This window comes from Bos indicus x Bos taurus, chromosome 21, assembly GCF_003369695.1.
Source record: "Bos indicus x Bos taurus breed Angus x Brahman F1 hybrid chromosome 21, Bos_hybrid_MaternalHap_v2.0, whole genome shotgun sequence".
NCBI lineage: Eukaryota > Metazoa > Chordata > Mammalia > Artiodactyla > Bovidae > Bos > Bos indicus x Bos taurus.
This window is the reverse complement of record NC_040096.1, coordinates 30441331-30456286: the sequence shown is the minus strand read 5'-3', so window position 1 is coordinate 30456286 and position 14956 is coordinate 30441331. Positions and strand designations below refer to the sequence as shown.

The 14956-nt window shown below is 46.8% G+C and overlaps 1 protein-coding gene across 2 annotated transcripts in view; it reads left to right on the top strand.

The window, feature by feature from the left end:
- The window catches only part of TBC1D2B (TBC1 domain family member 2B), a 90109-nt gene that overhangs the window by 58810 nt on the left and 16343 nt on the right, over positions 1-14956 (top strand). For both annotated transcript variants that reach the window (XM_027521828.1, XM_027521827.1), the window contains exons 5-9: positions 2584-2816; positions 3504-3899; positions 8837-8947; positions 10285-10478; positions 13319-13813. In XM_027521828.1, coding sequence (XP_027377629.1) covers positions 2584-2816; positions 3504-3899; positions 8837-8947; positions 10285-10478; positions 13319-13813 — 1429 coding nt within the window. The remainder of the gene's footprint in view (positions 1-2583; positions 2817-3503; positions 3900-8836; positions 8948-10284; positions 10479-13318; positions 13814-14956) is intronic.

Below are 14956 nucleotides of genomic sequence, written 5' to 3'. Positions count from 1 at the left end.
GTATACACTATACACAGTATTTCCTGTATACACTGTACATAGTATTTCCTGTATACACTGGTCGCTAGAGCAGAGGCCTGCACAGATTCAGGGTTGACTTTTAATTATGACTAGAGTATATTTTGGGGTGGAGTAGGGGCTGGGGATGTTGTTTATTTCTTGCTGAATCACATCCGGAAGATGTAATATCTGGTTTTCCCTCTTTCTGTGATACTAAGGTCCACCAGGATTTAAGGTGTCAGCCTGACTCATTCATACACTTCTCCATCAGCATTTTGTTAAGCAGCCTTTCATGGTCCCACAGCCGTGGATCCATTGAGGGAATATCAATGTTTTAAATGTAAAAATAGGAATACATAATTTTGAAATTCTTCCTTGTACTCGCTTCTGGCATGGGCTGGCAGGAATAGGAGGCAGAGTTTTAGGAAATCTTTACTGAGAGCACATGTTCACTAAAGGAAATATTTTTCTGTCCCCTGGAAAAGGACCACCGTGACTTGCTTTGGTGGGGAGTTCACTTGTGATCTGCAGGATGGTCACATGGAAGCCTGTGGTCCAGTGTGACGTGGTGAAGATATGGCCAAGCTGAGCATGCCTTGTGACCCAGTGTGTGGCACAGCTAGGGGGGCACCCAGTAGAGGGGCTCCTTGTGAACTGGGAAAGCCTCCTGGAGGAACAGGGATTGGGGCTGGGGATTTGGATTGTTGAAGGTAAATATTGTTGGTTCTGATTTCCCCTAGAGACTCTAGGATGAACTGGAAGGGTGCACAGTAGAAGACTGGAAAGGAAGAATCAGTGAAGCTTAGTGACTCGATCAAGGCACGAACTGCCAGCCCTGCTGGGGGCAGTGCCTTAGTCTCTGCTCAGCCCCTGGCCCTTTGAGAGGCAGCCCATGTGAAAGACACAGAGAGACAAAGATGGCTCTGATTTTTATCTTGTTGATTCATGGGTATTTCCTGTGAATCAGGAATCAAGCCCACCAGCTTCTTGTCCACGTTATTCATGGGAAATAAACTAATCTCCATGGGCTTCCCCGGTGGCTCAGTGGTAAAGAATCTGCCTATAATGTAGGAGATGCAGGTTTGATCCCTGGGTCAGGAAAATACCCTAGTGAAGGAAATGACAACCCACTCCAGTATTCTTGCCTGTGAAATCCCAAGGACAAAGGAGCCTGACGGGCTACAGTCAATGGTGTCCCAAAGAGTCGGAAACAACTTAATGACTGGACAACCACAGCAGCAACAAGCTAATCTTTATACATGCAGAGAAGCCCTCTAGTCAGAAATGTATAGCTTGATGGATTTTCGCAAAGTGAACATATCCATGTAGCCAGCACTTACTGAAGAAACAGCACAGTGCCGGGGCCAGCCCCGTCCCCAGACCCCTTCGCGTCACTTTATCACCTCCCACTCCCTCCACCCCACAATCACCCTCCTGACTCCTGACATCGTAGATTTTGTTTTGCCTGCTTTCTAAATTTATATAAATGGAATCTGTATAGTATGTACTCCTGTGTCTCCTCTTTACATTTTTAATATATATTCAAATCCACCTACACTAAAATTTATTTGGCTATCTCAGTATTTTTAAGAAAGAGAATAAAATGGATTTACAATTAAGAAAACATGAACTGGGGGTTTTTGTGGGGTTTTTTGTTGTTGTTTTTTCTTTTTTAGTAAATACAGATGAGCAGAAAGCAAGCAGCCAGGGATCCCTAGTGTATCTCTAAGTCCTGCCGCTAACCTTGTAGATGTCGGCCCTGTCCTCACTGAGGTGCCCAGGGGAAGGGATACCTTGTGCTCAGGATGCTGATGCTGTAGGAACTTGGAGCACCCGGGTTTTTCCCTGTCTGTTTCTGTTCTCTTTGGTCCTCAAAGTACCTGAAATTGGAAAATGGTGATGTGAACATACAGGCTTAGAACGGATCTTAGGAGAAACAAACTTAACATTACAAAAGAATCTTAAGAGACGTATAGTACAGTTTTGTTATAAATTCCTCATTAGTACTGATGTACAGTCTAACTTTTTTTTCACCTGTCTTAACGCAAAAATTGAGCATTAAACATTAAACCTCGCCGGTGGTTTAGTGGTTCCACCACCACGGCCCAGGTTCAGTTTCTAGTCAGGAAAAACTTTCTTAGCTTCCCTGGTGGCTCAGTTGGTAAAGAGTCTGTCTGCAATGCGGGAAACCCAGGTTCGATCCCTGGGTAGGGAAGATCCCCTGGAGAAGGAAATGGCAACCCCCACTCCAGTATTCTTGCCTGGAGAATTCCATGGACAGAGGAGCCTGGTGGGCTATAGTCCATGGGGTCACAAAGAGTCAGACACAACTGAGTGACTAACACTTTCTCTTTCAATGCAAAAATTGAGCCATTGAATAGAGAAAGTTTTCCTTAAAAGTGATCATGTGAAAGATCATCTTTGGTTCTAAGTTTGGTTGTTTTCAGGAACAAGGTAGGAGCACAGTGATGCACGCAGAACTCCTTAGACGATGATATTAATGTATTTTAATGTATTTTACTGGAATTTCTGGAAGGAAGATCGGGGCTGAACTTAAAACAAGCTTTTTTTTTTTTAATGTAGGAATAACTGGCTCAGGATTTCCCTTTGATTTTGGACGTATTCCCTATAAAGGAAAGCGCCCTTTGAAAGAAATGATTGGATCATACAAAAATCGTCACAGTATTGGTGACCCTTCACCCGAGGTGCCATCGGGCAGTGGCAGCGCCAGCAAGCCGGCCTCTGAGATGCAGCTGCTTGTCCAGAACCAGCAGGAAGAGCTAGAAAGGTTAAGAAAAGACTTAGCCAGTCAGAAGGTAATTCTCCTTCCTCAACCTTTGTATCTTATCTCACATCAGCAGGCCAGGGACCGGAGGAGAAAAACCCGGCTTTCTTGTTTCTCTAACTCTGTTATTTCCCAGAAGGTGCTTTTCCCCTAAGAGTTCTGTGTTGCCATGGCCACTGACATAGGCACTGCTGCTCTGCTTGATCGTTTATTCATAGATACTTGAAATTCTGAGGAGAGTGAAGACCCTCAGAGTGAGTTGGGGAGGGTGTTGTCTGCACCTCGCCCACTCTCTTTGAGTGTAATTCCAGCCCAAGCCCTGTGAATAGTTTTTAAGAGTTTCCACATCCTGTTAAACAGCAGCTTTTTTTTTTTTGAGCTGATCACACCTAATTATACTTAATTCCTCAGCAGATCAGTGAACTTAGAGCTCAGATGTTTTAATATGGATGAATGTTCCCTGGGAACCGTTGCTAATTGCAGTCTGGCTGTCCACCATTTCCTGCTTCCTATCATTGTTCTCTGCAGACAGCCTTTATGGAACAAATATTTTTCCTTCTCTATTTTTTGAGATCCTTCAAGAGGAAGTTGGGTATTAAGGTATTTCCATTAAATTTCTGCATTTGCTCAAACTCTAATGGTTGCTCCGTGTAGACTTGTCATGATCTCTGCTTTTCCTCCCATCCCTGCTCCCTGATCCATCTTCCCTGGCTCCCAGGAGCTCGTGCGGCTGCTGCAGCAGACGGTGCGGTCCTCCCAGTACGACAAGTACTTCACAAGCAGCCGCCTCTGCGACGGGGTCCCACAGGACACACTGGGGCTTCTGCACCAGAAGGACGAACAGATTCTGGGCCTCACCAACCAGCTGGAGAGGTTCAACCAGGAGAAAGACAGTCTTCAGCAGGAAGTGAGGATGCTGAAGAGCAAAGTGGGCGAGCTCAGCGAGCGGCTGGGGATGCTGATGGAGACCATCCAGGCTAAGGACGAGGTCATCATGAAGCTCTCCCGGCAGCTCAGCGAGTGTGAGGGCAGCGCGTCCTCTCCCACCTGCATTCCCGGCTCTCCCGTGGCTGCCCCCGCGGGCAGGGACCAGCTGGAACTGGACTGGTTGAAAGTAAGAGCAGAGCATGGGCTCCTGTTATGGGAACAAGAAACCCCAAATCCTCTAACAAGTCTGTCCATTGATGGCAGGCACTCTAGAGCACCTGGCCTTGGTGAGCTAGTTCGGCATGACAGCAGAGCAGCTGTGCCCCCTTTTTTTAAAAAAAACAAAACAAAAAAAACAACAAGTGTCACAAGACTTCTAGTCAGACAACTATTAGTTTCCTAAGAAGCTTCCTTGGAAAATGAAACTCTGAGTCCGTCGATGTCGCCATAGGTCAGAACAGTTTCAGATCTTCCCCCTCCCTTGCAGCTGTGACTTCTCTATTCATACACCCTTAGAGCTTCATTATTCCATGTAACCTCCTGCAGCTGTTTCTTGCCTCCTCTGTGCATGGACCACCCCTGGCACAGCTGCCTTGGCACACAGTGGAGGCCAGGTGAGGGAGCAGCGTTCCTGACAGCTGGTGTGGGCTCAGGTAGAGAAGCAGACCCTGCCTCCCAGCATACTTGGGAGAAGGGCCTGCACAGAGTCAGTTGCCCCCACGCCTAAGGCAGGAGCGTCCTGACGCCCAGGAGGGAGGGCAGGGTCTCCTCCCAGTGTGCCTCTCTGGGCTGCCCCTGGGATGGGAGGCTGGTTCTTGACCAGAGGTGGCTCTCCCTGTCACACCTGGGGCGGTGACCAGCGGATGAGGTAGGAGGAGCACAGAGAACGCTGGGAGGCAGGGGGCAGACAACTGCCCTGTGGAGAAACCTACCTGGCCCCAGGGGAGAGCCGAAAAGCCTTGGGCCACTGTCAGCCAGGCCACCGAGAGGGTCCCAGAAGTTTTTCTGCCATCAGCTCTCGATTTGGAGAAGTTTCAGGTGGAGAAGTGTCCCCTAGGATAGAGGCATTTGGTATAACCCAGACCCCAGCTGTCCCCACGCAGGTCTGCAACTATCAGTCCCACCAAAGTCTTCCTCACCTGGCTGCAGTTAATGTGGCACCGAGGGTATTTTGTCCCCCAAATGCGGTTTATCCTTGAAGGGCAAAGGTTTGCGCGTTTGAGATGGTTCCTGAGCCTGCTTCACGCCTGGCCGTCCCTGTCATGCACCGTCAGTGGACTGGTTGACTGATAGTCATGCCTGGACCTTAGAGATAATTCTTAAATGGAAAGTAAAACTCTGGAATAATAGATGACTTTTTTGGAATATGTTTGTGGTCTCCCATGGTGACCACTTCTTAGGGACAGCCCCCAGTAGAAATGTGAGGCCAGAAGGATTTATTGGTGAGAAAAACCTAAAGGGCAACAGCAGCATCACAGCCCTCAATCTCTTTACTTTATAATTATAACTGCTACAAAAATAGCCGTGTTAAAAAAAAAAAAAGGTCTTGGTTAGTGTTGCCAGTAAAAGTTGGTTTTGTGTATACATGCAAGCTAGAGTGTATACATGCAACCTTAAATATACATCCCTTTTTTACAGTATTTTTTGAGTCTCTTTTTATAGTCTTTTTTTACATCCCTTTTTACAGCCTGTTATTTAAGGTCAACTGAATTTTTAAATTACTAATTATTTGTATTTATTTATTTGGGTGTGCCAGGTCTTAGTTGCAGCACAAGGGATCTTCAACCTTCATTGTAGCACATGGGGTTTTAGTCGCCTGCTGTGAACTCTGAATTGCAGCATGTGGGACCTGGTTCCCTGACCAGGGATTGAACCCAGGCCCTCTGCATTGGGAGGGGAGGGTCTTAGTCACTGGACCACCAGGGAAGTCCCTCAACTGAATTTTAAGTTTTGCAAGCATATCTGTTTTTGTAGTATTTAGAGAGAAGCACAAGGGTGTTTGGTTTCCAGGCTGCAGTGAGTGGTGCTCTGCAGGGGAGCACGTTTTACCAGGGAGTGGAACCGAGGTGTGTGTCGGGGGGATTCCAGATTGTTCATCTTTTGATTCTGTCATCATTATTTATCAGCCTCTCTCTTCTTTCCTGTGATTTGCTGTTCCATGAATATCTTCATACATACAGCTTTTCCTGCTTAGTACTCATTCATTCATTCAGTCAGCCAGCCAGCCAGCCATGTGGTGGGCTTTGTACTCTGCACAAAGTAGGCAGTCTCTGTCCTCCTGGAGTGCAGAGTTTAGTTTAGAAAGCACAAAAATGGAAAAAGCAGAATCACAACTGTAATAAACACCAATGAGGAAGGGGGTGTGGCCCAGTATGTTGAGGTGGTTTAGATTGAGCATGGGCTCTGAAGCCAAACTTGGCTATATTCAAACCCGGCCTTATCACTGATGACCTCTGACCTGAGGCAGGCTGGTTCACCTCTCTGCCTCAGTGTTCATCTGCAAAATGGCACTTACCTTATAGTCTTGTAAGGGTTTAAAGAGGTAGTCCATGTAAAGCCTTCACAGAACACCTGGCATCCCATAGAGTTTTATTTTAATCGTTATTTTTTTGGCTGCTTCAGGTCTTACTTGCAGCGTGCACGATCTTTCATTGCAGTGTGTGGGCTCAGCAGTTGCAGCTCGTGGCTCCAGAGAGTGGGCTCAATAGCTGTGGTGTGTGGGCTTAGTTGCCCCACGGCATGTGGGATCTTAGTTTGTTTACAAGGGTGGAACCCTCATCCTCTGTGTTGGAAGGCAGATTCCTAACCACTGGACCACCAGGGAAGTCCCCCTGCTAGAGTCTAAGTTAAGGCTGTGATCGTCATTCTAGAGAAAGAATCCTTGAGGTGCACTATCAGGACTTCCTTAGACTCAAGCACGAAGTTTAACTCAAAGACGTGTCCTGCTCCCCCAACCCACCTTGTGGTGCCCAGTCTCTGCCCATCACGGTCCACTGTATTCCTCAGTTGCCCTCTAGGTCACCTTCCTTCAGTCAGCCTGCCTTTTGGTGATGTTTGTTCATTGTTTCCAAATACGAGAGCTTCCAGACACCAGAAGAAAGGAGAACGTCATGATTTAGATTAGAAAAGGAAGTCTGTGGACCTCATTCAGGGTCTGACAGCGGCTGTCTCCAGTCCTTGTCATGACACATGTTCTTGCTGAGACCGAGAACGTGTGATGCGGATCAGAGCTCAGGTGGGAGTTGGGGCCAAGCACCCAGGCCAAGGGCCCAGCAGGCCTGGCTCCCAGACCCACACTTAGTCATCGCATGGCCTCCCTGTGACTCAGCTCTTCATTTAGGAAACGGAGATGATGAGCAGTTGCCAAAGAGTAGAGTTGTGAGGTTTAAGTGAGACTGAGGCTCTCTCCCATGCTTAGCTGGTCTGTAAGTGTTAGCGATTACAGGGACTCTGTAAGTGTTAGCGATTACAGGGACTGTGGGAACATTTTCAGTTCTTCTGTGTTTTCAAGGGAAATTGTATGCCGCCACAGTGGTTCCCAGTTTGGAGATGTGGGCATCTCTGGACACATCTCTGGGGAGGGCTGTGGTCTCTGTCCTGGGACAGCACAGAGGTCAGGGCCTTTCTTGACTGCCTGGCCTTGGACCAAGGTGCTCGGTGACCACCCTTGGACCTATCGTGACTAGCTCCTCCTGAGGTTGAGGGATCAGAGATTCCTCGGGAACTTCACACACAGTAGGGGACAAACCCATTTGCAAAAGACTGGATTTTGTAGGGAGCATTTAGAAATCACTGCCCTAATTGTCTCAAAGATTACCTTTCCCTTCCTTGGCTCCGAGTGTCAAGGGCTGAAGCTAACACACAGCATCTGCTCCTGCCAGACCTGAGCTTTTCGTTGGACCTGGTGAACTTGTCGCGAGCTTGTGACGTTCTCTTTGTTTTGCCGGTGCTGGGTCTTGGTCGCTGCGCGTGGGCCTTCTCTGGTTGTGGAGAGCGAGGGCGACTTTAGTTGAGGTGCGCGGGCTTCTCACTGTGGTGGCTTCTCCTGTTGTGCGTGGGCTCTGGAGCACGCAGGCTCTCCTTGTGGCCCACAGGCTGAGTTGCTCTGTGGCATGTGGAATCTTCCCGGACCAGGGATTGAACCCATGTCCCCTGTTTTGGCAGGCAGATTCTTAACCACTGGACCACCAGGAAAGTCCTTGTGATGTTCTCTTAAAACATAAAGCAAACGTGTCAAAAGTTAACCACTGGCAAATTTAGGTGAAGGGTATATTGTGTTTATTGTACTTTTCTTCCAACTTTTCCATAAGTTTGAAATTTTTTAATGTAAAAAAAATTGAGGAACGTAATTTCTTTAAGTGCTTTATACACTGTAGGCTATAGGTATTCATTATTAAGTGTAATTCTTTAGTTAAGAACATTGTATATGTGTATAGCCTTTTCTACATAAACTGGATAAGTAAAAATGAGAATGGACAGAAAATTTGCTCAGTTTCTCTAGTTAAAAAACAAGATGAATACAAGGCATTACCTTTTGTACCACCTCAGTGAATGTGGGTAGATAAAATATTTGTATAGATTTAGGACATAAGTCCTACTTACTTCTCCTAAGGTCAGTTGAGAAAAATCACCACCATCAAGTAAATTTATTTCCCCATCTCCTTCATTATGCAGTGGTCCCTACTTTCCTTCCCCTGCCAAGGGTGGCCATAAAGCTTAATCAGAAAGTGCCTAATAAAAAAAAAAAAAAGAAAGTGCCTAGTGATCATTTTCAGTTCCTTAGAACTTGGTCTAACTTAGCAAGGGCTAGCCACAGCGTCCCCGTTGGGCTTCCCTGGTAGCTCAGCTAGTAAAGAATCCACCTGCAATGTAGGAGACGCAATGTAGGTTCGATTCCTGGGTTGGGAAGACGCCCTGGAGAAGGGAACGGCTACCCACTCCAGTATTCTGGCCTGGAGAATTCCATGGACTGTATAGTCCATGGGGTTGCAAAGAGTCAGACACAACTGAGCAACTTTCACTTTCAGAAAGGGCTATTTGATTGGTAAGGGAGCAAAATATTAATTATAAAGGATAATCAACATTCAACCAGTGTGAGTTGATGAACTTTTTTCTTTCCAACAGGATAATCTACAGGGGTACAAAACCCAAAATAAATTTCTAAATAAGGAAATCTTGGAACTTGCAGCTCTACGGAGAAATGCAGAAAGAAGAGAGAGGGATCTGATGGCAAAGGTGGGTCAGTGTGGGTACATTCTGTCCTCAGGTGGGAAGTGATGTGATTCAGAAACAATTCAGAAATGGACATGCTTTCAAATCAGTTCAACCCCCATGCTTGAAGGGATGTGGTTACTGATACCAGAATATATTTAAAATGTAGTGATAGCACTGTTTAATTTCACTTTGTGTGATGAAGACAATAGAAGCTCCCTGAGATGTGGGTTTTATTCACAGATAGTGAAGTTTATAGAAAAAAAAGACACAGTTCTGAGGTCCCCCAAATTAAGATTGTTTGGATTTTTTGATTTTTGCTGTTGAGTTGTGTGAGTCAGTTCCATATCTATAAATGGGGGTGGTGAGCATGATGCCTTCTCTGAATCTGATAGGGTTGGTGTGAGAGTCAGATGTGACTATGCTGATAACTCAGTTGGTAAAGAATCCGCCTGCAATGCAGGAGACCCCAGTTCAGTTCCTGAGCCAGGAAGATCTGCTGGAGAAGGGATAGGCTACCCACTCCAGTATTCTTGGGCTTCCCTTGTGGCTCAGATGGTAAAGAATCTGCCAGCAGTGCGGGTTTGATGCAAACCCATGTTTGATCCCTGTGTTGGGAAGATCTCCTGGAGAAGGGAAAAGCTACCCACTGCAGGAGTCTGGCCTGGAGAATTCCATGCAATGTATAGGCCATGGGGTCGCAAAGAGTAGGACACGACTGAGCGACTTTCACTTTCACTTCACTTTCAAAGAGGGCTTTGCAAAGTGTACAGACATCACAGATATTCCAGTGATAATCAAATGAAATTCAGTGACACTGTGTCAGCAGCTATTAAATGCCTCATATACCTTTTGAACAGTCCTCAGAGCATCTTCCCAGGCCTTGTTCCTGCATGTTTTCAAGGGATGTGTTGATTTGTCTGAAAAGGTAGCAGATGGGAGCTGGTGCTGGGTCACAGCATCCTAGGAAAGTATTGAAATACCATAAGGTGGCTGCCTGGGGCCTGTGTGCCAAGCTGTGCTCAGCTGGACCTCAGTAATGAGTGTGTGGCCTGGTTTCTGCTGTTCACCTCAACGCTGTCCAGAACTCGTGTGTTGACACGCAGAAGCCTTATTACCAGTACTTCTCTGCTTATTACTTTATTACCAGTACTTCCCCCAGAGGGAAGAGGGGGCCCAGTGGACCGTTTAGATAAGACAAGTGGCCTGTGGCATAAATTCATCTCTGCCTGGGATATAGTCCCTCTCTGGCTCACTTCCTGGTGGTTCTGGGCTTGTCATTCGTTGATTGCTTGAGGTACTTGAGGATTGCTCTTCCCGTGTGTCTGTCTGGACGGAGGTAACTATCACATTCTCTGCAGTATTCTAGCCTGGAAGCCAAGCTCTGCCAGATAGAAAGCAAATACTTGATACTGCTCCAAGAAATGAAGACCCCAGTTTGCTCAGAAGAACAGGGGCCTGCTCGGGATGTCATAGCCCAGCTGCTGGAGGACGCTCTGCAGGTTGAGAGTCCAGAGCATCCAGAGCAAGCGTTCATTAAACCTCATCTTGTCAGGTAAAGGAGCTCACGACTGCTGGGGGTCGGGGTGGGGGGACCCATTTCTCAAGCCCCCCTTTAACCACAGTGGCCACTCACCAAGAACTTTACACAGTTCTCTGTGTCCCCTTCGATGCTCATAACAAGGACTGTCAGTCAGGTAAGCTCATCAATCTTGCTGTCATAATCAAGTAACAGAGCTGGGATTCAGCCCAGGTCTTTTGATTTCAAGACTTTTCTTGCACGTACCGTGCCACCGTGGATGCTTGCCGGTCTTGCTATAAGAGGAGCCAGTCCTCCGAGGAGTAGAATCTTCTCCAGAGACCCATGGGTACAGCTGCACTCCTGGGGAGTTTGAAAGCAAAGGAGCCCCTAAGTGGGTAACTGGGCCTTCTCTGTAAGGGAAGCACACTTGGGTAACCTGATCCAGTGGTTCAGAACTCACTGAGGGTCTGATGCAAGCCATGGACACGCTTGGCCCCAAAATGCGGTTGGACACACACACAGTATTGCATGTGTTTTTCAGAAAATCACGGAGTCTGGCAGCCTGTAAAGTATCTTGGATTAAGAACCTTCATATCCTAGTTTCTAAAAAATGAGATTCATGAAACATTGGCAGGAGGAGAAGTCTGTGAATGCGCTCAGTCCAGTCTCCTCCTGTTTCCGCCCCCACTGTGCGTGGCTTCTCCTGCCCCGCCCTGGTCCCAGGGGAAGCCCTGCCTCAGCCTGACCCGCCCTTTCCCTTCTCTGTGCCTACAGCACTGGCCTGCCTTGTCCGTGCTACTCAGATGACAGGTAAAAAATATGCTATCGGAATGCAACCAGTGCCGTCGTCACAAAACTTCTACTGAGGTCTGTGTGCCAGGAGCTGTGCCACTGCTCATGTTTGACACTCAGTGAGGAGGGTGTTTATATCCTCAGCAAATGCAGACGCTGGGGTCAGGGAGGGGATGTGTGACTCACCCAGGTCACACAGCCAGGGAGTGGCGAGGACAGGACCCCTGGCCAGCCGGGTTCCCCACGCGTGCACTCCTGCTGTGTTCCGGGAGCGAGGTGGAGGGACAGACTCCCGTGAGGGCAGAGCCCAGCTGTCTGCCCCCGGGCACCACGTCGTCTTCCTTCACATGTTTGACTTCACTGTTTACGTTGTATGTTTTCAAACTTTATGTATAAGTAGAAGGATAACTGTGTATGTTGAGTTACTTTTAACTTTTCGTTACGGAATTTCAAAGTAGTAGCATCATATGACACCCCTGTATGTAAGTGTAACCCAATAATTTAACAATTAACATTTTGCCAATCTTGTTTCTTCTTATCCTTCCCCTCTGAAACTTTTTTCCTGATATATTTTAAAGCAAGTACCAGGCATGTCATTTCCACTTTCAGCACTTCAATATGCACCTCTAATTGAAGACACTTTTTAATATGCTAATCCTACCATATTCATACCTTTTTGTGACTTATTTCTTTCAACATTGTTTTCTGAAATTATACAGATGGATTTATATAGCTCCTGAGCAACTTTTTTATCTGCCTTACACAGCTTCGTTGTATATCACTTTTTTATTCCTCCATCTCATGGTAGACACTTTAAGAGTAGTTCCCTTTTTTCTTTTTACAAACTGTGATACAGTAGACATCGTGGTGTGTGTATCCACGTGTCCATGTGTTGGCGTGAGAGTTTCTCCATGTTGGATATGCTTATCTTCAGCTCTGCTGGATCCGATTTTCAGAGTGCTCCTACAGGTTTACAGACTCAGCAGCAGTGTGTGAAAGGCCTCCTTTTGGTTTCCTGTGACTGCCATCACCATCAGTGTTTTAAGTTGCTAAGTTTGTGATACATATTTACTGTCTAACGGTTCTGTAGGTCAGCAGTCCAGCATGGTCTTACTGAATGAAATCAGGGTATCAGCGGGGCTGCATTCCTTCCTGGAGGTTCTGGGAGACAGTTTGTGTCCTTGCTTACTCAGGTTGTTGGAAGGATGCAGTTCCTTCTGGTTGTAGGGCTAGGTCTCTGTTTCCTTGCTGGTCATCAGGTGTGGCCATTTCCAGCTCCTCGAGGCCACCTGTTTTCCTTGGCTTGTGGCCACTTTCTGATGTCTTCAAAGCCAGCGACCGTGGGTCCAAGCCCTCTCCCACGTCACGTCCCCCTGACTCTTCGTCCATTGTCACATCTCTCTGGTCCACTCTCCTACCTTCCTCTTCCTGGAAGGGCTCCTGTGATTACTGTGGTCCCACCTGGGACACCCCGGATCACCTCCCTGTCTTAAGTGCCATAGCTGAAATTCCGCATACGCTCTACCTCTTGCCACGTAATGTGACATATTCACAGATTCCAGGGACGTCTTTGGGGGCCATTATTCTGCCTACCACAGCCTTCATTCTTTTTCATCCCTAGTATCCTATCCTCCTAATGTAGTGTTTTCTCCTTTGTCTTTCTACTTTTTAAAACGGTATTTTTTGAGCATAAGTGTTATGCATGTGTATATGTATGCTATATAAATATACATGCACATGTATTAATATATTAATGTAGCCAAATTTATCAGCCTTGTGTTTGCAGTCTTGCTTGTATTTTCTGTGCCTTTTACATTGAGTGCTTTGACCATCTAGAATTGGATTTTTTTTTTTCCCGTGTAGTATCAAGAAGGGATCTAAAGCAGTTTTTTTCTATACAGATAGCCAGTTATTCTCACCTGTTTATTGAGAAGTTAATTATTTTCTCACTGGATTGAAATGCCTGATCATGTATCACAGTGCCATTTGAATATGAGTAGATTTCTAGGTTCTTTTTCATGTTTCACTGACCTTTTGCCAGATTGCATCATTTACCTTCTCGTTTTGTTTTTTCTCAACAGTGAATACGACATTTATGGGTTTAAGACTGTCCCAGAGGATGACGAGGAAGAGAAGTTGGTCGCCAGAGTCCGGGCGTTGGACCTGAAGACCCTGCACCTCACAGAAAACCAGGAGGTGTCCACTGGGGTCAAGTGGGAGAACCACTTTGCGAGCACAGTGAACAGGGAGATGGCGTGTTCCCCGGAGTTAAAGAACCTGGTCCGTGCGGGCATCCCCCACGAGCACCGTTCCAAGGTGTGGAAGTGGTGTGTAGACCGTCACATCAAGAAGTTCAAGGACAGCACTCAGCCCGGTTACTTCCAGACTTTGCTTCAGAAGGCGCTGGAGAAACAGAACCCGGCCTCCAAGCAGATCGAGCTGGACCTGCTGCGGACTCTGCCCAACAACAAGCATTACTCGTGCCCCACCTCGGAAGGCATACAGAAGCTGCGCAACGTCCTTCTTGCCTTCTCCTGGCGGAATCCAGACATTGGCTACTGCCAGGGTCTCAACAGGTGGGTCCCCAGCCCATGGAGGGCTCCTCCTCGTTCTTAAGATAACTTGTAGCTCCACGGACTGCCTGATAGCCCCCTTGCCTTCCCCGTGAGCCAAGAAAACCCAGTCTTTTAAGGGAAAGAAGTATTAATAGCTGCAGTAAGCTAATTTTAATTATGCCCCATCACCAATTCTAGAATAATTGAGAAAAACAAGCATGCTTTCAAAAAGTCTTAAGACACTAAACTCTTTGAAACAACTGGGTTTCTCATTTAGATTTCCTTGCTGCTGTCCTCACACTCAGGTTTTGATCTGCAGTTTGTGTTCATTCATTTAAAATGCATGATGTGACACCAAGGGCACTCCCTGTTTATACAGGATCTTTGTCAGTCATGAGGTTGTCCCAAACAATTTTGCAGCTGGTCAAAATGTAGCCCTTGAAGAGCCCAAACATGTTTTATTTTGGACTAGCGTCTTCTGCAGGTCTGGCATGCTTCCCTGCTTCCATAGGCAAAGGACACTGAAAAGCCTCTCACCTTCTCTGAACAGTCCAGGCCCCTCATTCCGAGCTGAGCTGCCCTGGCATGAAGCCACGGGAGGCACTGAGGTCTGTGCTCTGAGAAGCTGCTCCTGTCGCTGGACTGTGACGCTAGTGGCTGCTTTTTGCCTCTGTCTGTCTCTTACCTAGCTGGCGCACTCCTGCCACTTCTACTTGCTGCTGTCAGTAGAGTCCATTTGTATCCCTCCCAAAGTAGATAATCCACTAGATCATTGTGGATTATGTTCATGTTATGTTTGTATTTGCTAGCAGTATGAACAAAGAATGAAGAAACCCCATGTGTGATCTTTAGCAGTTCTCCTGTAAGTCAAGTGCATGCATTGCGTTTTGAATGCTGACATTTATTCTAGCAGCTCTTGGGCCTTTTTTAATCCTCATCCATGCTGGATACAGACCTCTGGATACGGACTGTCTTTTGCCTCTGAGATGAGAGCATTGCAGGAAGAAGAGCTTTTAAGCTGGAATGTTAGTTGGTTAAGACCTGAAACCAGTGGTTTCCAGGAAGTCATTGTTTCTGTGCTGGTCAGGCTAGGGTCCCCTCTCTGTGCCCTGAAGGTAAGAGGGACTTCAACTGCTCCTCAATGGTCCCCTTATTAAAAAAAAA